The sequence below is a fragment of the Entelurus aequoreus genome, linkage group LG02, assembly GCF_033978785.1.
Source record: "Entelurus aequoreus isolate RoL-2023_Sb linkage group LG02, RoL_Eaeq_v1.1, whole genome shotgun sequence".
In the NCBI taxonomy this organism is placed as follows: Eukaryota; Metazoa; Chordata; class Actinopteri; order Syngnathiformes; family Syngnathidae; genus Entelurus; species Entelurus aequoreus.
The window spans coordinates 70,267,258-70,293,519 of record NC_084732.1 but is presented as its reverse complement, the minus strand read 5'-3'; the positions used below and the strand labels follow the sequence as shown (position 1 = coordinate 70,293,519).

General features: G+C 39.7%; 1 protein-coding gene across 5 annotated transcripts in view; it reads right to left on the bottom strand.

Moving 5' to 3' along the window:
- The window catches only part of LOC133638682 (amyloid-beta A4 precursor protein-binding family A member 2-like), a 175,057-nt gene that overhangs the window by 30,425 nt on the left and 118,370 nt on the right, over positions 1 to 26,262 (bottom strand). For 4 of the 5 annotated variants that reach the window (XM_062031539.1, XM_062031530.1, XM_062031556.1 and 1 more), the window contains 5 exons: positions 24,970 to 26,009; positions 18,825 to 18,905; positions 16,661 to 16,700; positions 14,783 to 14,928; positions 340 to 375 (listed from right to left, as the gene is read on the bottom strand). In XM_062031539.1, coding sequence (XP_061887523.1) covers positions 340 to 375; positions 14,783 to 14,928; positions 16,661 to 16,700; positions 18,825 to 18,905; positions 24,970 to 26,009 — 1,343 coding nt within the window. The remainder of the gene's footprint in view (positions 1 to 339; positions 376 to 14,782; positions 14,929 to 16,660; positions 16,701 to 18,824; positions 18,906 to 24,969; positions 26,010 to 26,262) is intronic. The other variant, XM_062031565.1, reaches the window with a different exon arrangement.

The following is a 26,262-nucleotide window of genomic DNA, read 5'->3' as shown; positions in this document are numbered from 1 at the left end:
ACCACTTTGAAATATTAATGTGTAAAAGCCACATCAAGTGTCTAAATGTTCATAATTTGTACTGACTATAAAGACATTAGAATTTTTGCTAGTTCAGTGTAGAAAAAACAACAACAAAATAGTATTTTTTGTTTTTAAATACATTGAGTGAATATTATTTCTTTCTAATGCATGCATTCTGTGTTTGACTTGTAGAAATAATGGTACAACCAAAAATGAGGACATAAAACATGCAAGGAATTTGATGGAAGGGAGCATCGGACCCAAGATAAAAGGAAAGGTGAGAAAGGATGGAAGTAGCCAAGGGTTTTTTTTGTTGTTGCTGTGTTTATTACACACCGCCTTTTTCTTGATTTTGGCAGCCTTCTGTACCCTCTGGCAGGCGGGCGGCCAGGCGATGTTTGGACGAGACAAGGTCAGCAGATATGGGGGACCAAAAAACAGGAGGAAGAGGAAAAGGAAATAACGGAGGTAAATAAAGGGTAAGACAACAAAGCCCCGCAACCAAACACAGCTGTGTTATTGCAATTTGTTGTAAAAGTGTGTGTGCAAGTGTATGTGTGTGTTTGTGTGTAGTGTGAGCACAGACTTGTTGGTTATCGGAGATAAATTAAAAGAGCGATTCTTTGAGCATTTCGAAACAACATTTAAAAAAATATGCAAACACAAATTAAGTCCACGTCGACATACAGTATGTACGCTTTTGTCATCACACAATTTGAGACCTAAAGGGCACATTGCTAAAAAGGGATCCATTTACGTCAACATTCATCATTATCACTGAAACAACAGCAGCATAATTACTGTCTAACAGCATTAAAACGCAAAGTAAGCTTCAAAATAAAAGCGTGGCAATATTAACGTGGTTTCTATGACAGCAATTAAGAAAATGTTCCCATTTTTTATTTCAGATTGTTAGCCAAAGAAATAAATGTTATTGTAATTGTAGTCGAGACATACAGTCGTGGTCAAAAGTTTACATACACTTGTAGAGAACATAATTTCATGGCTTTCCTGCGTTTCCAATATTTTCTACAACTCTTATTGTTTTGTGATAGAGTGATTGGAGCACATGCTTGTTGGTCACAAAAAACATTCATGAAGTTTGGTTCTTTTATGAATTTATTATGGGTCTACTGAAAATGTGACCAAATCTGCAGGGTCAAAAGTATACATACAGCAATGTTAATATTTGCTTACATGTCCCTTGGCAAGTTTCACTGCAATAAGGCGCTTTTGGTAGCCATCCACAAGCTTCTGGCAAGCTTCTGGTTGAATTTTTGACCACTCCCTTTGACAAAATTGGTGCAGTTCAGCTAAATTTGTTGGTTTTCTGACATGGACTTGTTTCTTCAGCATTGTCCACAAGTTTAAGTCAGGACTTTGGGAAGGCCATTCTAAAACTTTAATTCTAGCCTGATTTAGCCATTCCTTTACCACTTTTGACGTGTGTTTGGGGTCATTATCCTGTTGGAACACCCAACTGCGCCCAAGACCCAACCTACGGGCTGATGATTTTAGGTTGTCCTGAAGAATTTGGAGGTAATCCTCCTTTTTCATTGTCCCATTTACTCTCTGTAAAGCACTAGTTCCATTGGCAGCAAAACAGGCCCAGAGCATAGGAATGGTGTTCCTGGGATTAAAGGCCTCACCTTTTCCTCTTCCTAACATATTGCTGGGTATTATGGCCAAACAGCTCAATTTTTGTTTCATCTGACCACAAAACTTTCCTCCAGAAGGTCTTATCTTTGTCCATGTGATGTTTACGACTGTATAACCAAATCAAAATAACACATGATAAAAGTATACACAAATGAAGGAAATTTTGTCAACAAACTCCCTTCATTATCGTGCGATCTCCAATATGTCTCTGGCGATATGCAAACGTTCATCTTGATGTATGCCAGCCCGACAGAGGGGCGTCGAAATTCATGTGTTCTACTGTATGAATCAAGGATTTCAGACAAGTGAAAAGGCATTAAAGGCGGTGTTTTCAGTTGCAATAACCACAGCAGACTCTTAATGCATTTTGGCTGCTAGTTTCACTTCCCATGTCAACACACCAACTATCCACAACACGACATAGAACAATCAACCACACTCGCAGAGAGACAAGGATCACGTAAAGCCTGAAACAAGGCTCTACATCCGTGCGTCTGGAATGACTCAGACGCAAGAAAATGCATAATGAAAGACGTCTATTAATGTAGGACGAAAGCCGACTGTATGTGAAGTAACAATGTATATATATATGTATTATATATACACAGTATATTATATATATATATATATATATATGTATAGTACAGGCCAAACGTTTCTCCTCATTCAATGCGTTTTCTTTATTTTCATGACAGAACATTGTAGATTGTCACTGAAGGCATCAAAACTATGAATGAACACATGTGGAGTTATGTACTTAACAAAAAAAGGTGAAATAGCTGAAAACATGTTTTGTATTCCAGTTTCTTCAAAATAGCCACCCTTTGCTCTGATTACTGCTTTGCACACTCTTGGCATTCTCTCGATGAGCTTCAAGCACACCTGTGAAGTGAAAACCATTTCAGGTGACTACCTCTTGAAGCTCATTTTGAGAATGCCAAGAGTGTGCGAAAAAGTAATCAGAGCAAAGGTTGGCTATTTTGAAGAAACTAGAATATAAAACATGTTTTCAGTTATTTCACCTTTTTTTGTTAAGTACATAAGTCTACTTGTGTTCATTCATAGTTTTGATGCCTTCAGTGACAATCTACAATCTAAATAGTCATGAATATAAAGAAATTTTATCAATTTTTATACATGTATAAAGTACTATCTATCTATGTATATACATCCTTTTGGGGTTAAGGTTACAGTACAAAGAAACTTTAGCACGCTCCATTTGTCACTGGTCAAACGGAAAGGAAGCACACAGCAAAAACTCTGCTATTGCTACCACCGAAATTGAGTAATCTTGAAACTTTCTAACCACGCATCAGGATAACAACATCATGATAGTTTGATGACACCTCTAACTTGAACTCTGTCTGGCGTGAGGTATGGATCCGTAGAAAAAAACGATTTATACGTGCCACCAAAGCTAACCAGCGTCAATCACTATTTTAAAACGGTTGCCTAGCCTTAATGACACGTCAAGCAAAAACAACTAACTTCTAGCCAAAAAATCCAGACACTGAATAAGCCTCTGGAGACACAGGAGGTAGAGAGACTGATTCCGGAAGCATTGCATTTAAGTGGCCTCCTGAGGAAGATAGTGCTGGAAAATAAGGCAAGATATTGGAAGCCTACAAACACAGGTTGAAAGTTTATAGTCACAGAATTTCAACATGAAAAATTAGATCTGTGATGATCAAGAATCTTAGGGAAGAAAACACAGCACTGCACCAAGATATTAAAGCCCTGCAAGAAGACAACACTGCTCTCTGCATGCAGCATTTGTGGAATATAAGATTAAAGATTAAGATTAAAGTACCAATGATTGTCACACACACACTTAGATGTGGTGAAATTTGTCCTCTGCATTTGTCCCATCCCCTTGGGGAGCAGTGGGCAGCAGCGGCGCCGCGCCCGGGAATCATTTTGGTGATTTAACCCCCAACTCCAACCCTTTGTTGCTGAGTGCCAAGCAGGGAGGTTATGGGTCCCATTTTTATAGTCTTTGGTATGACTCGGCTGGGATTTGAACTCCAACCTACCGATCTCAGTGCGGACACTCTAACCACTAATGATGCAAAGGAAAAAAAAAAACATTGAAGAAATGAAAAATACCATGGATGAGATGGATCAGAATACATGAATGAACAATGTGATTGTGACGGTGCTCCAAATGACATCTACAGAGGTGAGTTCATCAATGGAGCGTCAGGCTGCCATCTCTCTGCAAACGGCAGAAACAACAATACTACACCAGCCATCATCGTTAAGTTCACCAACAAGAAATTGGTGGGAAAGAAGCTAAAAGGTACACATGTGTACATGAATGAACATCTTACAAAACACAATGTTGACATCGCCAAAAGAAGCACCTGACTACAGGACAAAGAGGAACATTCAATGCACTTGGAGGGCCAAATAAAAAAAACTACATTAAGCTGAATGGAGGACCACATCAGGGATCTGTATAAATATTACAGACCCCGTCTTGACAACAAGGATAATGAAGGACACAAGTAGCAAACTAAAGGTGATTCAACGTCAACTGCTATTGATAATATCTAACAATTAAAGGCCTACTGAAACCCACTACTACCGACCACGCAGTCTGATAGTTTATATATCAATGATGAAATCTTAACATTGCAACACATGCCAATACGGCCTGGTTAACTTATAAAGTGCAATTTTAAATTTCCCGCGAAACTTCCGGTTGAAAACGTCTCGGTATGATGACGTTTGCGCGTGACGTCACGGAGTGAACGGAAGTATTCAGACCCCATTGGATCCAATACAAAAAGCTCTGTTTTCACCACATAATTCCACAGTATTCTGGACATCTGTGTTGGTGAATCTATTGCAATTTGTTTAATGAACAATGAAGACTGCAAAGAAGAAAGCTGTAGGTGGGATTGGTGTATTAGCGGCGGACTACAGCAACACAACCAGGAGGACTTTGACTTGGATAGCAGACACGCTAGCCGCCGACCTCACCTTGACTTCCTCCGTCTCCGGGCCACCGACCGCATCTGTGATCGGGTGAAGTCACGTTAGCTCCGTAGCTAAAGAGCTTCGCCGATGTATTGTCGTGGAGATAAAAGTCACTGTGAATGTCCATTTCGCGTTTTCGACTCTCATTTTCAAGAGGATATAGTATCCGTGATCCACAATAGAAAAAGGAGAAAGTGTGGAATCCAATGAACCCTTGTACCTAAGTTACGGTCAGAGCGAAAAAATATACGTCCTGCACTGCACTCTAGTCCTTCACTCTCACGTACCTCATCCACGAATCTTTCATCCTGGCTCAAATTAATGGGGTAATCGTCGCTTTCTCGGTCCGAATCGCTCTCGCTGCTGGTGTAAACAATGGGGAAATGTGAGGAGCCCTTCAGCCTGTGACGTCACGCTACTTCCGGTACAGGCAAGGCTTTTTTTATCAGCGATCAAAAGTTGTGAACTTTATCGTCGATGTTCTCTACTAAATGCTCTCAGCAAAAATATGGCAATATCGCGAAATGATCAAGTATGACACATAGAATGGATCTGCTATTATTACGTGTGCAATGGAAAAAGGGTGCAGACCGCCCTATTTAAATGAGGATTTTTTCGTGTACTATACGGCAGTGGTCCCCAACCTTTTTGTAGCTGCGGACCGGTCAACGCTTTAGGGGGGGGGGGGGGGGTTTGTTTTTTGTTTTTTTTCATAAAGAAATACAATCATGTGTGCTTACGGACTGTGTTCATACAGACTGTATTGATCTTTATTGATATATAATGTATATATTGTGTTTATGTTGATTTAATAAAAAAAAAAAAATATATATTTATTTTTTTTATTTCTTGTGCGGCCCGGTACCAATCGGTGGTTGGGGACCACTGCTATACGGGGCATCACCACGGAGGCACAGTCATTAATGTTATCATGCTCGTTTTGCAGGAGACACTCATCTTTTAATGGGCATTTTATAAGCAGTCCTGCAGTGCACCGATATTGACACTACTTTTTTTTAATTTTACCACGGAAGATGTCCTCATTGGAGGGAGGCTACACTTTTACACAAAGCATGCATACCGTATTTTTCGGATTATAAATCGCTCCGGAGTATAAATCGCACCGGCCGAAAATGCATAATAAAGAAGGAAAAAAACATACATAAATCGCACTAGAGTATAAGTCACATTTTTGGGGGAAATTTATTTGATAAAATCCAACACCAAGAATAGACATTTGAAAGGCAATTTAAAATAAACAAAGAATAGTGAACATCAGGCTGAATACGTGTACGTTATACGGAAGTAGCAGGTAGCATCTTTTTTTTTACAATGCACTTCTGCCATGACGCGCCCCCGCCAAAATTTTATTGGTTGACGTGTGTGTGTGACGATTGCTGATATAAGCCTAGTCTCTTACGTGAATGAGATAAATAATATTATTTGATATTTTACGGTAATGTGTTAATCATTTCACACATAAATCGCTCCAGAGTATAAATCGCACCCCCGGCCAAACTTTCAAAAAAACTGCGACTTATAATACGAAAAATACAGTACTTAAAAAGTTTTTTTCATGTAAGAAATATTTTATTTATCTATATACTATGTGAAAAAAAACGAATGTCATTGAAATAATATTAAATGACATCTAAACCCATTAATTTAATTTGTTTTAATAAGTCGTTCAATCATCTGACAGCTATAAAATTATACAATGATGTTGCTGAATAGAAGATATGTGTAATATTTGTTTATGTTTTGACAGCCCAAAATGTCGACACACACGTAGGATGGAGGATTCTCGTCTGTCTATCGTCTGTCTGATCGTGTGTGGAACTGTCAGTCTGCACTTCTGAAATGTGCTAAATAAAACGCTAAATAGTGCTCGCAAAACGATGATGAGTGTTGATATATCACATTGCGCGTGCTAATTAATCATAATTGCATTTTCTGCTTGGAGTATGTGGGTCTGCTGATGATCAGCATAAACTGTATTTTGCTTATCAAAAAAGACAGGAGACGCAAAATGGATTGCACAAGTTCAGTAGATCAGCTTTGCACGTGCTATCAGGTTTGCACATGTTTTAGTACACGCAAACCTTTAGTATATCAGGCCCTTAGTGTAGAGTAAAAATGTCATAATTGGACCGTTGCATCCATTGCATCAGTATAATAAGCAAAAGAGCGCATGACTTCGCTTTTACTTCAAGTTTCTTCCACTGTTGTTTTTTTCCACTATTTCTCTGCTTTGGGGAAGCTGAGCAGGGAGCAGACAGACAGCGGGAGAGGTTGAGTCGAGATGAAGCTGCATAAATATTACATCAAAGAGTAAAGCACTATGCCAAAATGATCCGCATAAATAACTTGCAAAGGCTTGCTATAATCTAAACATATCTTCTTTCTTTTGACTAAGTCTAAAACACCAGTTGTTTGGATGTATTCGTTTTTGTCGGTTGCAATGTTTAAACATAATGTGCTGGTTGTTATTATGTCGTCAATACATCAGGACGACTTTGATACTGTCAAGTGAGTGAGAAAAAAATATGATGCCACATCAAGGTTATTTAAACAAGAACTAACTTCCTGTGCCTGCAACAATTTACTTGTATAAGGCGATGCCCTGTAACCATGGTTACACTCCTTCGCCCTACTTTCTACTCCGTTTGACGTTTACTATTACTGTGTTAAAGAAAAACGCATGGAAAGGAATGTCCATTACACGTCCCCTTTCATTCTGGAGGTGGAAGACGTCAAAGAAGGCCATGAAATATTGTAGAAAAGAAAATATATATAATATTGTCACATTGGAGACAGTATGCCATACTTGACAATCCCCACACTCCAAAATAATAAAGTAATATAATTGAAACGTTCAGTTTTGTAACAATTATTATTATTTATTTGATACATTTTTTATACTTATTTATTCTACACATTACTCTCCTTTTATCCCAAATTGTTTCCTGACAAAACTTATAGCAATGCAGTAATGTGAGAAATATACTACATACAAAAACTTGGAAATATTCAGATTTGAGAAATTTCAGGATGAAGCTAAATTGTACTTTACATGTAAACTTATTTTGACATTCTTTAAACTTTTGAAAGTCCAACTTTTTAACGTTTCACTACGTTTTGCACAACTTGCTCTTCTCTAACATGGAGCTAAACGTAACATTTCAAATGACTTTGTTTTTATATTTCCACAGAAAGACTACATAGTAATTATGGCTCATTATAGGAGACAGATAAAAAGCTGCTGGCATGCAGAATGTGCCAAGGTGCCAAAAACCCTTTATTTTTAGCTTCCTGCGTGCTGTGAACACACTCTGAGAGTTTGGTATAAATTTGACACAAAAAGCATCGGATCCGAGTTAGGGATCAGGGTTTTATGCTGGGTTAGGGCGATCACACACTTTTTCATATAAATTGCATCCATGTTCATGTAATATAGTAATCACTCAGTGAATTTCTGCTAAGTAAGAACGCTATTTATTTTTATGTATATTATATGCATTTAAAGTCTTCAAAAGCTCTCCACACAGCTTCTGACACACACTTTAACAACTTTATATGTTTTTAAAACACTTTATACACTCTAAAACCTAAGTAATTTTTACGTAAACAGACTCCTTTATTCAATGTCCAGTGAGCATGCTCAAATTTTGGTATGAAAAGATGAACTCAGTTTGAAACTGCAATTTTTGTTTATTTTCTTGTTTTAGGCTAACACACTCTCTTTCTTTCCGTAGACCCAGCAATGCATGGGTTAAGTTGTTCACAGCCTTACTTCAAATATTTCATACACAAAAACTATAAAAACAATAAATGATTCCCGGGCGCGGCACTGCTGCTGCCCACTGCTCCCCTCACCTCCCAGGGGGTGAACAAGGGGATGGGTCAAATGCAGAGGACAAATTTCACCACACCTAGTGTGTGTGACAATCATTGGTACTTTAACTTTAACTTAACTTAACTAAAATCATTGTGCTGAGAACATGGGTTTTCTGGTGATCTGCTGGTTGGCCCATCGTAATAGACTGTCAGTTTTTCCCAATGCCCTCTGTGGTGAACATGAGGACCCACAGTACTTATTCATACAAAAGGATGAAGACCGTGGATGCCATGCAAAAAATGAATGTGTGTAACCAAAAAGAAAACATTTTCCTTCTTCTTTAAAAGCCTACTGAAATGAATTTTTTTAATTTAAACGGGGATAGCGGATCCATTCTATGTGTCATACTTGATCATTTCGCGATATTGCCATATTTTTGCTGAAAGGATTTAATAGAGAACATCGACGATAAAGTTCGCAACTTTTGGTCGCTGATAAAAAAAGCCTTGCCTGTACCGGAAGTAGCGTGACGTCGCAGGTTGAAAGGCTCCTCACATTTCCCCATTGTTTACACCAGCAGCGAGAGCGATTCGGACCGAGAAAGCAACGATTACCCCATTAATTTGAGCGAGGATGAAAGATTCGTGGATAAGGAACGTGAGAGTGAACAGGACGTATCTTTTTTCGCTCTGACCGTAATTTAGGTACAAGGGCTCATTGGATTCCGCTCTTTCTCCTTTTTCTATTGTGGATCACAGATTTGTATTTTAAACCACCTCGGATACTATATCCTCTTGAAAATGAGAGTCGAGAACGCGAAATGGACATTCACAGTGACTTTTATCTCCATGACAATACATCGGCAAAGCACTTTAGCTACGGAGCTAACGTGACAGCATCGGGCTTAACTGCAGATAGAAACAAAATAAATAAACCCCTGACTGGAAGGATAGACAGAAAATCAACAATACTATTAAACCATGGAACTGTAACTACACGGTTAATGCTTTCCAGCCTGGCGTAGCTTAACAATGCTGTTGCTAACGATACCATTGAAGCTAACTTAGCTACGGGACCTCACAGAGCTATGCTAAAAACATTAGCTATCCACCTGCGCCAGCCAGCCCTCATCTGCTCAGCAACACCCGTGCTCACCTGCGTTCCAGCGATCGACGGAGCGACAAAGGACTTCACCCGATCATCGATGCGGTCGGCGGCTAGCATCGGATAGCGCGTCTTCTATCCAAGTCAAAGTCCTCCTGGTTGTGTTGCTGCAGCCATCCGCTAATACACCGATCCCACCTACAGCTTTCTTCTTTGCAGTCTTCATTGTTCATTAAACAAATTGCAAAAGATTCACCAACACAGATGTCCAGAATACTGTGGAATTTTGCGATGAAAACAGAGCTTTTTGTATTGGATACAATGTGTCCGAATACTTCCGTTTGAACCATTGACGTCACGCGCATACGTCATCATACATAGACGTTTTCTACCGGAAGTTTCGCGGGAAATTTACAATTGCACTTTATAAGTTAACCCGGCCGTATTGGCATGTGTTGCAATGTTAAGATTTCATCATTGATATATAAACTATCAGACTGCGTGGTCGGTAGTAGTGGGTTTCAGTAGGCCTTTAATTTTGCACTATGTTTGACCCACATGTCAACTTAATGTGTATTATATTTATGCATCAGAGCATTTTGTTGTAAGTTGTGAGGTGTGTCTGTTAAAATCATGGTTGGTTTTACAAATGATGACAGATGTGAACAAGAGCATGTATTGTCTACGTGTGATGATATAAATGAGGTGTGGTTGTAATGTACCGTATTTTCCGGACCATAGGGGCACCGGTTTATAAGGCACACTGCCGATGAATGGTCTATTTTCGATCTGTTTTCATATATAAGGCTAGGGTTATATATTATTATATAACGATATATATATTATTATATAGCGATTATAGGGCGCATTAAAAGAGTCATATTTTTATTATTATTATTTTTCTAAATTGAAACACTTCCTTGTGGTCCTTGTGGTGGTTATTTGGTCAAAATGCTGCATAGATTATGTTTTACAGATCATCTTCAAGCCGCTTTCTGACAGTCGCTTCCGGATGCAAAGTTTTGTGGGCGGTCTTATTTACGTGGCTCACATTCGACAGCGTCTTCTCCCCGTCATCTTTGTTGTAGCGGTGTAGCGTGCAAGGACGGGGGTGGAAGAAGTGTCAAAAGATGGAGCTAACTGTTTTAATGACATTCAGACTTTACTTAAATCAATAACGGAGCAGCATTTCCTCATCCGGAAACAACAACGAGGCCAGAAATGTGTCCCGTGAAAAACTGTCCGACCGGAACTCCAATAACTAAAGTTCCATGGGGGAATAATGTAAACTCACTACACTGGTATGTTTTAGCGCTTTCATGGCGAGTTTACTGACAGATATAAATAAGAACTTTACACTACTTTATATTAGAAATGGCAACAGCAGAGGATGAATGTCCCATAACAAGAAGATAGGGAAAAAGAAGAAGCTTATCGACTACGGTGTCGGCACTGACTACTAAGGTGGACGCACACAATTTTTCAGGATTCATGCGGATACCAAATACACATCTGCGGGTACCAGAAGGTAAGAAAAGTTACTTTTGCATAATATTGCGAAACAAAACGCAAAATAATATGTCGTACCTTATACACACACCATAATAATACTCGTATGTTGAAGCACAGTACAATCCATCAAGTGGTGCAGCTTCATAGCTTACCAAAGTCGTACTAAAACATTTTGATAGATTTTTGAGCGCTGTGTGTAATGCTCTATATTTTCAATGGAACATATAAAATGTTGATGTTGTTTACTTGAGTCATATTGCCATCATAGTGCAGTCTACACATATCTCTTATATTTGACTGCCATCTACTGGTCACACTTATCATTACACCATGTACCAAATAAAATAGCTTTGAGGTCGGTAAGCAAAATCAGAATTATTCCGAACATTAGGCGCACCGGGTTATAAGGCGCACTGTTGAGTTTTGAGGAAAAAAAAGGATTTTAAGTGCGCCTTATAGTCAGGAAAATACAGTATGAGTATGTGTCAATGAAAGGGCATTTTATGACTTTTCTTAATTTCATTACATGCTATAGTATAATTTTATTGTTATAGTTGTTTTGCATGTTTTTGTATATTTTTAATTTAGGTAACCAGGGACTGCAGATAGAAATTAGCTATTTAGCTATAATCTGGTGCAGACCATATCTGTCTTTGAGCTTAATGTCTCTGTGCATTGTCCCTCCAAATAAATACTAAACTAAACTAATTTATGGTTTATTATAAGTATATTATATTAAAGAAGATGCATAAAAGAGTTATCGCCTGATTCTGCTGTCCATTGTAAAGGACAATGCATTAAAATGTAAAACAATGACAATTTTCACCCAAGATGATTACATTCAAGAACATTTTATGTGATGTTGAACAGTGTATATAAACGTTCATTCTTCATTTATTTGCACTACAGAGTTGTCAATAGCATTCCCATCTCTGCAGTAGCAGTCCCGCCACGAAGCTTGGACTTATAAAAAAAAACTCCATGAAGCCAGTAGACAAGGAAGACCATAACAGCAATGATTTCTGTCTCTGCACAAACCCACTTTCCAAAACACAAATTGCTTCTACAATAAACAAAAACAATCTAATTTGCTCTTTGTAAGAGGAGTCTGTGGCTGAGGCGTGTTCCAATTAAGTTGTGAGTTGCAGTGCTTTACAACAATTCCACAAAAATACACAACAATCTGTGTTCCTTTAGCAGTGGCAAGCACTCCTGCAGAAAATATTCCACTTGATGTACGCTTCATTTACCAAAAAATTGCCTCACACGATACACACGAAACACCTGTACACGGTTAACAAAACTGTAATGCATTTACGTAACCAATATGGCACCTACACAAATTATGTATGTCATGTGTGTGAGAGCAGCACACTGGCCTTGTAGTACACTTTCAGAAATTACTATTAGTTTCCACAGAGTTTGGTGACTACATGTCAGTAAGTAGGAATGCATTTGCTGTTTTATATACATTTTATTCCGTTAATATCACATTTGTTAAATATTTGTACAAGTTTAAAAAACGATCGCAATGATAATTTTCATTAGCCTGTCAATAGGCTTGTCCATTGTAAGTTAGCATTAAGCTAGCGGCATAAGAGCCAACCTGTATGGTTGCATTGCTTGTTTAATTTTTAAACCAAACTACATTGTTGATTTAACATGATTCCTACATGTATGTGCACTTCTTATGTACATTGATGTACTTTCCTTTGTGTGCTTATAACTTAATAACTTCATTGTGGAGACTATCAATTAACAAACTCAAGCTAATTTAAAAGACTGCTTACCTATCTTCCAAAGTAAATTCCAACATTTAAGGAAGGCAGCGTAAAATATGTCATATAACCAGGGGTGTACAAAGTGCAGCTTGTGTTACATTGTAGTAATAAAATAAGCAAAACAATTGAAAAATAGTGCAAAACGATATAATGTAATACAGCAAAGTTATGTTGATACTAGGGTTGTCTTAATACCAATATTTTGGTACTGGTACTGGTACCAAAATGTATTTTGATATTTTTCTGTACTTTTCTAAATAAAGGGGACCACAAAAAATGGCATTATTGGCTTTATTTTAACAAAAAATCTAAGGGTACATCAAACATCTGTTTCTTATTGCAATCATAGAACAATTTTGTCCTTAAATAAAATAGTGACCATACGAGACAACTTGTCTTTTATTGGTAAGTAAGCAAACAAAGGCTCCTAATTTAGTCTGCTGACGTATGCAGTGACGTATTGTGTCATTTTCCATTCTATTATTTTGTCAACATTATTAATCCACTTGTTTATTTACTGTTAATTTCTGCTTACTTTTTATTTTAACATGTTCTATCTACACTTCTGTTGAAATGTAATAATCATTTATTCTTCTGTTGTTTGATACTTTATATTAGTTTTGTGTGATACCACAAATTTAGGTATCGATCTGATACCAAGAAGACCATACATTGGTCATATTCAAAGTCCTCATGTGTCCAGGGAAATATTTCCTGAGTTTATAAACATAAAATTACACAAAAAAAATTAATAGATTTTGTTTTGATAAAAAATATAGATGTAATCATAGTAGTATCAACGAGATACGCTATTGTACTTGGTATCATTACAGTGGATGTTAGGTGTAGATCCACCCATGGCATTTGTTTAAATTCAGGGGTGCTAGCTTGCTGTTAGCGGTTAGCTGTTGTATCCTCCTACGGTGAGTAGTGAAGCATGTTCAGCTATTCCTCGTCCTGCAGGGATGATACTCGTAAGAAACGTACTTTATTTGTCGCCACTGAGGCGAGGATTAGTGATTTAGAAGAAGCTAAAACACTGCCGACTGCGGATGGACATTAGCCGCTAGCTAGCTAGCCATGTTTTAAAGCAGTGGTCCCCAACCTTTTTGTAGCTGCGGACCGGTCAACGCTTGAAAATTTGTCCCACGGACCGGGGGGGGGGGGGGAATTATTATTATTATTATTTTTTTTATAAAGAAATACAATCATGTGTGCTTACGGACTGTATCCCTGCAGACTGTATTGATCTATATTGATATATAATGTACATAGTGTGTATTTTATGTTGATTTAATAGAAAAATAAAATACTTTTTTTTTTTTTACTTCTTGTGCGGCCCGGTATCAAACGGTGGTTTGGGACCACTGTTTTAAAGCACCTCCTCATGTGGACGTTCTAATATTATAGCTTCACCTTTATTGTCAGTTTTTAGCCCAAAATGTGTCTGTTCTCCCTTTTCTCTCTACACACCGTGTCTGCTTGTAAGTACTCCGTGATTGTGCACTGCCGAACATGCTCCGGTACTTTTCAAACATAGTGTAGTACCGTTTTTGAATCATTGTACCACGATATTATACTAGTACCGGTATACCGTACAACCCTCGTTGATACTAATAAATAATACCAAAGTTTTGTTTTTGAATATACTGTATGCATAAAAAATGTTTTGGCCTTAAAAAAATAATAGCCAATTATGCAAATCATATGATGACATCATATTGACACCACCCCAGTCACACACCTACCACCACAAATACATTGTCAATCGGTAGGAAACACTGCACTACTGTATGTACTGTCACTGTGAACAACAAAAAAATTACAGAGCTAATATGAATATTGAGCAAAATTGCAATGAGTGTTATTTTCTATGTTGTTTTCAAAGTGAATCTGTGCGTACCTTAACCCTGCTGACTGCCTCCTGGGCCTGCATCATGCGTATGTTCTTGGAAGGGTTCCTCTCGGACAGCAGCTGAGTTGAGCCCAGGTAGTTAGCGGCAAATATGATTCCATCAATCAGGTCTTCTGGCTCGCAGGGTCCTGGGACTAGGCCAGGGAGAGAGGATGCTGATGAGCAAGGAAGCCGACTGAGAGGGACTGACAGGGTCTGGTGTGGGTGTGTGATGAAACACAGCCAAGCACCATGGAGATAGATAACAGACTGTGTGAGCAATGACTGGCTGCGAGCTGATGGAGGCGTGATGTGTGAGGACCTGAGATTATTATGTCTGTGATATGTAAATTGGAACCCTCACTTCTCAATCTCATTGTTTGGCCTGACATCTACCCCAAGGCACGATAATTACTCAAAAGTAGCTCAACCAGGACGGTGGTGGGATAGACTGGAAACCCGCCTTAGTGCTCCTCCATGCAATTTTCCTAGTCTGTACTCACCAAAGGCCAATTAAAACCCCCTTCTCTCTCTTTGGCCTGATTGCCTGTACCATCGATGGCAAACTGCTGTTACTGTTATGTTGACCCAGATTCTTCAGAGAAGGTGTTAGCAGAGGTGGGCTGCACCCTCTGAACAAGTCGTATGCATACAGGAAATAATAGTCCATACGCCAGGTAATCACCACAGCCTGAGGTTAGATTTGTTTTGGAGGTGCACTTTACCACGCGAGAGGGTTTGCAGGGGGAGGAGCGAGCCACTAATGTTATTAATCCAGGTTGTAGAGACTAAACCCATAATACAATCTGTCAAAATACAATAAACTGTTCAGTTCAGTTTCAGTTTATTTCGAATATGCATACGATACAATCTGGGGGTGGTATAGTTCGGTTGGTAGCGTGGTCATGCCAGCAATTTGAGGGTTCCAGGTTTGATCCCCGCTTCCGCCATCCTAGTCACTGTCGTTGTGTCCTTGGGCAAGACACTTTACCCACCTGCTCCCAGTGCCAGCCACACTGGTTTAAATGTAACTTAGATATTGGGTTTCACTATGTAAAGCGCTTTGAGTCACTAGAGAAAAAGCGCTCTATAAATATAATTCACTTCACTTCACAATGTAATGCATCACACATTTCCAGTTGTTTCATTACAGCACGTCCGAAAAGGAGTAGGAAGAAGCAGAGCTTATTTAATCCTACCCCTTTTCATACCGTAGCAATGTTATCCAATTTCCTTGTTATTTCGATTAATGCCATTGATAATAATAATAATAATAATAATGGATTAGATTTTATATCGCGCTTTTCTATTATTAGATACTCAAAGCACTCACAGAGTAGTGGGAACCCATCATTCATTCACACCTGGTGGTGGTAAGCTACAATTGTAGCCACAGCTGCCCTGGGGTAGACTAACGGAAGCGAGGCTGCCAGTTTGCGCCTACGGCCCCTCCGACCACCACTTATCATTCATTCACCAGTGTGAGCAGCACCGGGGGCAAAGGTGAAGTGTCCTGCCCAAGGACACAACGGCAGCGATTTGGATGTTGAGATGTTGGCTCTGTATCCGTATTGGTTATCTGTGAGTGTTTCGTTTTTATTCATGAATTTGTCTAATCTGTTGTTAAACAGTTTTTCAATGATTTTAGAAAATTGTGAAAGTAAAGAAACAGGTCTGTAGTTTGTAAACTGGTGTTTGTCTACAGTCTTATAAATCGGTACGATTTTTGCTATTTCTATTTTATATTTGTGCCAGGAAAGCAGCATGCTGTAGCACACAAGGGTCAAAATACGTGCCAAGTACTAAAAATGCATACAAGTTTGCTAAGTGGGCCCAAGCACGGTACCATGACCAATACTCAATAGGTGTACAAACAAAAGAACTTACCATCAACAAAGCTGGGGAAGGATGCCGCCTTTTTGGTAGTCTAGAAAACAAAACACAACATTAGTATTTAATTTGTACAAGACTGTTAGACATACGCAAACTGTAGATATTCACTTATGTCAGTAAAAATTAAACCATTCTACAAATTGAGTGGTTGTCCGTCCTAAGATTAACTGGTGTAAAGAGAATGCAGAGAATTATCCGTGCCCTCATATTCACATTTCTGTGAACAATAATACAGTGGTACCTAGGGATGGATACCGAGTACCATTTTTTTTTTTTTAGTACCGGTTCCTAAATGGGTCCAATACCGTCAAAATTCTGGACTATTGTTGTCCTGATACCAATATTTTGGTACCTTTACCAGTACCAAAATGATTTCGATACTTTTCGATACTTTTCTAAATAAAGGGGACCACAAAAAAGTGCATTATTGGCTTCATTTTAACAAAAAATCTTACGGTACATTAAACATATGTTTCTTATTGCAAGTTTGTCCTTATATAAAATAGTGAACATACAAGACAACTTGTCTTGTATTAGTAAGTAAGCAAACAAAGGCTCCTAATTTAGTCTGCTGACGTATGCAGTGACGTATTGTGTCATTTTCCATTCAATTATTTTGTCAAAATTATTAAGGACAAGTGGTAGAAAATGAATTATTAATCTACTTGTTCATTTATTGTTAATATCTGCTTACTTTCTCTTTTAACATGTTCTATCTACACTTCTGTTAAAATGTAATAATCACGTATTCATCTGTTGTTTGATACTTTACATTAGTTTTGGATGATGCCACAAATTTGGCTATCAATCCAATACCATGTAGTTACAGGATCATACATTGGTCATATTCAAAGTCCTCATGTGTCCAGGGACATATTTCTTGAGTTTATAAACATAATATACATTTAAAAAAACCGAAAGAAGATGTGATGCCAAAAAATATCGACATAATCATAGTAGTATTGACCAGATACGCTACTGTACTTGGTATCATGACAGTGGATGTTAGGTGTAGATCCACCAATGGCGTTTGTTTACATTGTGACGCTGGTGAGCTACGGTGGGGCGTCACAATGTAATGTACTATACCGCCACTTTTCAGAGGCGGTATAGTACCGAATATGATTCATTAGTATCGCGGCACTATACTAATACTGGTATACCGTACAACCCTATTCTGGACTAATGATACAGCTATACTTTACGGCTCTACTTTTTTATCCAGCTGACAAACGTCATTATGACTCGTGCGTGCTGTCACATTCATTCTAGGGTTGTACGGTATGCCGATAATAATCAAGTACAGCTGTACTAATGAATTAAAAACGATACTATACTGCCTTTAAACATTTGGGTACATTTTTTTTTGATGATGTTGAGTGTGTTAAAATGCACACACAAAGCGCATACAAGCAATAACATTGTGGAGAGGAAAAATGGCAACAATTCCACTGGTTAATAGAGAGGTTGTGTGATGCGTAATATGGAGGTATTTTGGCTTCAAAACTCCAGATAAAGGTCAAACGCAGCTGCTTTAAAACATGCTCAGTTTAAAGAGCAAGAGATAATGTAGTTAACTAGCACCCCTGCTGTGCACACACATATATGTAGATGCACACACAGCTGCTTCCCTTGTTATCTATACTATTAGCGCAGTTAAAACTGTAAAGGTAAAAGTGATGTGAAATGTTCATTTATACATTTCATTTGGCATTTATATGTATTTTGCAATGCTTTTTGCGCGTACAACTACAACTATTGTGTATGAAAAGTGTATTGGGTTAACTTTTATGTATGTGAAATGATTGGTCTTACATTATTTCTAATGGGAAATCTTGTTTCGGTTTTCATACAATTCTGTTGTCAACGGACCCACTGTATAAGGATTAATAAGAAAACAGAGGCATCACTGTATATTGATAGAGAATAACTAATTTTTTCTGCCACCTCACTTTAAAATATTTACATCAATCAGGGACAGAAGCAGCTGGGTGGTGCGTGTTCACAGAACAACCATCACACGCCTCACTGAAATAGGGCTTTCACAAAAACCTAACACAAGGCAGCCATCGGGCTGCAAGAAAAGGATATTGTCTCACACGCAAACATTCCTTGGTACATCTTAATAGCAATATTTGTACAGTAGTGATGTGCTTACGTCTGGTACGTTGTTGTTCTCCAGTGGAATATTCAGATCGGAGCGCTGCTGTTTTCTTGGCTGCTCTGCACTGTTGCTCACCTGTCAGGTAACAGAGACAACAAGAAAAACATCCTGTGAGCTTTTGGGGATGAGATCGGTAGGTAGTGAGTTCAAACCCCGGCCGAGTCATACCAAAGACTATAAAAATGGGACCCTTTACCTCCCTGCTTGGCACTCGGCATCAAGGGTTGGAATTGGGGGTTAAATCAACAAAATGATTCCCGAGCGCGGCCACCGCTGCTGCTCACTGCTCCCCTCACCTCCCAGGGGGTGGAACAAGGGGATGGGTCAAATGCAGAGGGTTATTTCACCACACCTAGTGTGGTACTTTAAGTTTAACATACTTAAAATGTGTGCATTACAACCCAGCAGTGATCAAACTTTCAGAAGTGATATGATACACTTTTGCCTGGTATTACAGTAGATCCGGCAGCACGGTGGGACAGGGGTTAGTGCGTCTGCCTCTAAATACGAAGGGTTCGATCCTGCGCTTGGGATCTTGCTGTCTGGAGTTTGCATGTTCTCCCCGGGGATTAGTTGATTGGCAACACTAAATTGGCCCTAGTGTGTGAATGTGAGTGTGAATGTTGTCTGTCTATCTGTGTTGGCCCTGTGATGAGGTGGCGACTTGTCCAGGGCATACCCCGCCTTCTGCCCGAATGCAGCTGAGATAGGCTCCAGCAACCCCCCGCGATCCCGAAAGGGACAAGCGGTAGAAAATGGATGGATGGCTTACAGTAGATCCTCGCTGCCAAATCATTTGTGCTGACAGATATTTTTTTTAAATCTTTTTTCTTTGTTGTACATTGATTCTTTAGAAAGTTAGTTTTATGATTAGACAAATAAGAGGTTTGATGGCACTATCTGCAGGAGGAAAAGAACGCCGCAACTATGACTCCAGCAGAGGGCGCTGTCTGTCAAGTCAATTTGCCTAATATTTGTCTGTCTATCTGTGTTGGCCCTGTGATGAGGTGGCGACTTGTCCAGGGTGTACCCCGACTTCCGCCCGAGTGCAGCTGGGATAGGCTCCAGCACCACCCCGCCACCCCAAATGGATGGATTTTCCACCTTTGACAAGACGATATGTTGTGTAACTAAGTACAATACTGGATGTCTATAAGAGTTTCTTAATGCAAATGGGTGGTAGACCTGTTTTTAGTAGGTTGAAAGAAGGGATGGGTACCGAATTCAGTGGATCCTTGATGCCTTCGTGTGGTTCGCACACATATGCATAATTCCAATAAAGGATCGCTTCCTCATTGTCTCTTTCCGCACACACACGGCACCCTCTCTTGTCTCCCTCGTGTCTGCCTTCTCCCGCTCCAGTCAGCTGATCATTCGCAGACGACAAAGTAAAGTGGCTTTTACTTTTTGAAATTGTTATCATTGTAGCAATATGGTTGTTAAAATTAAGTATTTTTGTGATTTCTGATTGTTTGATTGTTTTGACCTGGTTTACTTACGTACCATTCGGGTAATCGAGTTGGTGACTCAGTCTGTACTTTTTTTTTTAATGAGTACAACTAAAAAATACCCTAACACGGGGTCAAATAAAGTTGTAAGTACCAGCACTTTAATAAAGGAAATTAGAAATACTATTGAATTCAAGAGAGAATTAGTAGCAAAGTATAAAGGTGGCATCTTCGTGGCTCTCCCCTCTACTCCGTCTTCGCTCATTGGCATCTTCCCCAACAAGCGTCTTAAGTAAAGATTATTCCTTAAAAGTTAATTCAACCATTTTATTCATCATTTATATGTATTGCACATTATCTCCATTGAAAGTGTGATTGTCCACAATAAAATATGTTTTGTGTTAAAATATTTTGATGTCTGGAATAGATTCTTTGGTTTACATGATTTCTTAGGGGAAAAATCACTCCGCGTTTCGTACTGTTCGGTCTTTGTCGGAATTTTTGGGACAGATTACTGACTATAAGTAACTTCTACCTGAGGGCCATGTTTTTGTCCCTTCATGGTTGCATTTAGACTTTTCTCCCATGCTGTCTGTATCGGGTGTGGAGGAGCAATCACATCCACAGAAGAACATGCCTCTATTTATAAATGTTTACTTTGGGGGTTATTTTGGAGTCATTCTCTGGCTTTCTATCATGAAAGTTTGTTATATGTGGAGTTGAATGGAATGACTTCATTGTCATTGCACTTATAAAGTACAACAAAATTACATTGTCCGTAAAAATCCGTTCAAGATCAGACAAACATTATAGAGGGTAGACAAACAGGAACTTTGATGCATAGCAACAAGGGTGGGAAAAAGGTAAAAACAAGGGGTGAGGAGGAGAAAAAAAGCAAGTCCCAAACTTAAACTCCTGTTTGGGGCTCGGTTTGAAACCAGGAAAAAACCTTAAGCAAAGGCAATATACATATTACGACACCAAACTTGAGACTTGCAACAAGGGTAAAGGGGGCGAGCATCCGGCCTGAAAATGTGGCTACCAGGAGTGCTGCTCTGCTATCCATCCAACCACGGACAAAGGCGTTGGATGTGGGGTACGTGTATTTTCCATGGATGTATTTTGCGTGTGTGTGTAAGCCTGAAGAGTCACTTTGTTTCTAGACCTCGGTGTTCGTCAGTCCAACAAAAGTCAACAAACAACAGGTGTGTGACCTTGAAAGACAGGGAATTAATTTGTAGCATCTTTGCTGCATGGTCAATATGGAGAATCCTGAAGCAATGACCTTGTCAGGTGGCTTCAGTCAGGGAAAACAATCCAGATTAGAATGTTTGTGCTTGAGAGAGCTACAACAAATGTAATTATTTCCCTCTAATTGTATAGTTCTGGTCCTCAAATTCATCTTACTGCGCAGAGCAGACAGCTTCTCTAAGAAGTTATCCAGTTTGCGATTTAGTCCAAAATCACAAACGTCTGAGGGCCCAGAGCTCTGGCCAAACTTCAATCATTTGTGACAGATTTAGGGTACCTTGAATGGCTGCTGGCATCTTTCAATGTATCGATACACCAGGGCAACACTTACTTCAATTAGCAGATGTCCTGTTATCATGATTCCAAATAGTTAGATGTCTTCAATGTCCTCGACTGAAAGAATCACAAGGCATGCAGCACTTCGCTGCTTCCAAGAGTCCACCGTGTGTCAAGCAACAATGTTCCATCAGGACAGGCAGGTTCCCCCAAACCCAAGTTTCTCCTCGAAAAGCGTAATTTATAGAAAGATAATTTTGTTGAGAGGAAAGTTGATCACTTCCATTGCTTACATTTTAGAGAGCAGGTCAAAAAGAGGCTCCCAGAAAGTTAAGACAAGACAAAAGAAGCAAAAGTAGGACAGATATAGGAGAGAGAAGGAAAGCATCCGCCTTCGATGAGAGCCATAAAAAAGTAGAGTAGATTGCTTTAGTAGACTCAGTGAAACAGAATATAGAGTAATCTAAATACACTACTTCCCCGTATTCCTGTTATATTATTGAACAGTACTTGTATTGTGCGAGACCTGCAGAATGAAGAACACAATGTACCAACAAGGGCAACATAATGAAAATATGCTGGAAGGAAAAATGCGGTAAATATATGCATAATCCATCTTTTTGATGGCTCTCTGGTAGAGATGTTTGTCTCATAGTTGAATGGAAGACATTTGTGACAAGGAGCGAGGGATGAGTTACTGAGGAAATGTTTCTCATCTTTCTCTGGAAAATTGCTGTAATCCCTTTCCTGCGCTCTTGTTACCTTGAGCTGTCCCTGTCCTTGTGTATTGACTCGTACACACACAGATGGATATAAATGCACTGATAATATTCATACTCACAATACCACACAGACGTGTCTCTCATACGGATAAAGTCAGCAATGCATACTAATACACACCTGCTGTACTGTGTGTATTCATGCATGCTGGCATTGCCAAGCTTTGTGGAGCTCATTTGTATCCCAGAAGTGGGTCAGACAATTTAACCACTTAGAAGTATTACTATGCAATGTATTAATAGCATGTAGTATGCCAAGGTAAACTCATACCAATTATTTTTTTCCAGATGGTTGTAAAAGCTTGGAAATTACACGGGATTCTCCATTAGTACTTGTTTTCAATGTGTACAAGTAATCCTTTTTAAGTAATCAAGATTGTCGTCCCAAGGACCAGTATTTTGTGTACCAGGGCTGTTTTTATTCATTTATTTGTAACTCGGACAAAAGGAAACAATGTCCCTGACTGATTCTCAGGAAGATATGTCAGTATAACTACCAGCCCTTGTCCTAGAATATCAGTTTCCCTGCTGTCGTGGGCAAGAAGGTGATTTATTTCAATAATCATCCTGCAGTCAGGGGCGTAGCACCAATTTCTGGGCCCCCATACACAAGACTCCTGAAGGGTGCCGCACCCCAACCTAAACCCAACAAAGATGGTTCAAACCAGCTGTCTAAAACCCTTTAAGTTGTTGAGTTTTTTAAAGAAAGGATTAGCATATCTAGAACATATTTAGTTGTTGTTTTTTTACAAAAAAGTGCCAACTAATTCAATATAAAGAGGCCAGAATCTGAATTTAAAAAATAATCATATAACCTGTCATTAATTTAGAGTTTCCCTTTACTTCAGAGTGTAAAATAAACATTAGCTGATTCCCGTACAGTTTAGGATTACTTATGATCAGTGGATAATACAAATCATAAGTGAAGTGAATTATATTTATATAGCACTTTTCTCTAGTGACTCAAAGCGCTTTACATAGTGAAAACCCAATATCTAAGTTACATTTAAACCAGTGTGGGTGGCACTGGGAGCAGGTGGGTAAAGTGTCTTGCCCAAGGACACAACGGCAGTGACTAGGATGGCGGAAGCAGGGATCGAACCTGGAACCCTCAAGTTGCTGGCCGGCCACTCTACCAACCGAGCTATACCGCCCCACATAATTTATAATAATACATTATTATAAATATATCATTATTAGTGCATCTCCTATATGGGTAAAGCCTCCCTGTGTTTTTAAAACCTAGTGATGCCTCTGTTTCTGACTTTGTGCCTTACAGGTGCGGGGAAGGGGCTTTGGAACATGTGATTCCTTCGGGTAGCGGGTCGGGCCCTGCAGACCAGAGAGGGCTTTCACATCACATGACTCTGTTCCTTGAACGCACCACAGTTATGTGCAATTAGATGCAAAATTGAAGCATATGCATATCTTTCTTGTATGTTGCCACGCAAAGATGTGTTATATTTTTACCATTCTTCTATCTACCTTTCTTGTTCCAAAAAGCTGCTGCTCGGTGTGAATGCTTAAAGGTGAGCTTAGATAACATTATGACATCTGTGTTGAGTGAAGTTTTTAAAGATAAGTGAATTATATTTACAGTATATAGGGCTTTTTGCTAGAGACTCAAAACACTGAAATTAATTATCTAGATCTTTTTTTAAGCTACATTTAAACCAGTGAGGGTGGCATTGGGAGCAGGTGGGTAAAGTATTTTGCTCAAGGACACAATGACAGTCACTAGGATGGCGGAAGTGGGAATCAGACCTGGAACCTTTAAGTTGCTGGCACGGCAACCGGGCCACGCCGCCCCAAGTTAGGTTTGCTGCTATCCAGGCGTAGGTCTTAAACATTCGTAATTTGATTCAAGCAACCTTATTATCAAACGTTCACAGCAATATTTATTTTATCTTAACATTTATGATGGAAGGGATTCATTTGGCCCCATCCGTGGGTCTATCTCACATGAGAGGAAGGCTGGAGGTTCATCATTTCACAATGAAGTCTGCTAAAAATGATGGAAAGTGCCTCTCCACATAGCAACTGACACTGTGGTCAAAGTTGGAATAGCCACAAAACCCATATTAAGGTATTCAACACTCTACTGCCATTGCGTGGATAAAGTGGATAGTACACCCCCCAATTTGTCATGTTTCATATGTCAGGTAAACTTTCCAAAAGCCCAGGGATCCCCTTGTGCTTGGGGCCCCGATACAATATCCCCATATACATACCCCTCTGCTATGATGTCTCTACATGCAGTAATGTTGTTGAATTGACCTGGTAAAAAGTCCAATCTATATCTTTTCTTGCATGTTTCATTGCATAACCCTGACAAAACCACAGCAAAGTAACTTTTATGAGGAGGTAAAAGGGCTGGAAGCTCACCTGCTCCTGTTGCCATCTCTGTCGATCTTCATGGGAATGTGGTTGGATCTTGAGGCCCCTCTGGAGGCCTGGGTTGTTATGATGCACGGAAGGTAGGTTGAGAGACTTGGGTCTGCTGTCATGGCGGTGGTGAGCTGGCAGGTAAGGGGCTGCGTCAGGCTTGGCATTAGTGTATTCACCTGTGGGCGGGTCCTGTGCCAGCTCCTCCGGGCTTTGGTCAGTACAGCTGCTTAGACTTCCCATGCTCATACTCATCTTGATCTCAGCAACGATTTGGTCAATGTCCTCCTCCGCCTCTTCACCTGTTTCCCCCTCTACCACCAACACCTTACGTCCTCGGAATGGAGACGCACATACTGAGTTGCCGTTGTCCTCTGGCGCGTAATAGTCTCCAGTGTAGGCCCTTCCATGAGTCTTGTCGTCATCGTCTTCCTCGTACGCCTCTTCGTTTGGGCAGTACTCCTCACTCTCTGCGTCCTCTTCGTCACCCTGCTGGGTGACATCTTGCATGGTAGGTTGGTGATGGTGGTGACTGTGATGGTTATAGTCCAATATTGGCTCTGGTCGGCCATTGTATATGTGTTCATCAGGGTCTTGCTCCACGACCTCACAGCGTACCTCGCCCTCGCCTTCAGCCCACTCCTCAACTCTGTGCCTATCACTACTAGCCCACTGCTCTTGCCGGCCTGGATCCTCCTCTGTCCACTCCTCTACACCATCCTCATCTCCTTCCCTCCACTCCCCTCTCTCCCCTTCCTCTTCTCCCCTCCATTCTTCCCTGGCTGCACTTTCTTCCTTATCTTTCACCCACTCCTCTTCTCTCACATGTCCCTCTGCCTCACCATTCTCAGCCCATCCTTCGACAGCTTCCTGGCTCTCGGCGTGGCCTTCATTCTGCTGCACACCACCCACATGTTCTTCTTGGCTATGACCGTGGTTACAATCTCCTTGGCTACTGCAGTCCATGCCTTCCATGTAGCTGTCATCCTCGGGGCAGTACCGGATGTAGTAAGTAACACCTTCATCCTCCTCTGCAAGTCCTGGGAGTGGTAATAAACACAAACAGGGATGTTTTGTTATCTGTTGTACCAAATAGAAAGTGGAATCAATAATAACGATGAGATTACAGAATAACGTCCTTGGCGGAGGTTACCCTATTCTCTAAACTAAAACCTTAGTGACCTGAACACACTATTTTTTGCTATATCTTAAAGGGGTACTATGATGAATTCTATCTTTTCTGACTTATAAATATTGTTCCAATGTTGATACACATGTTAAACAATGCCAAAG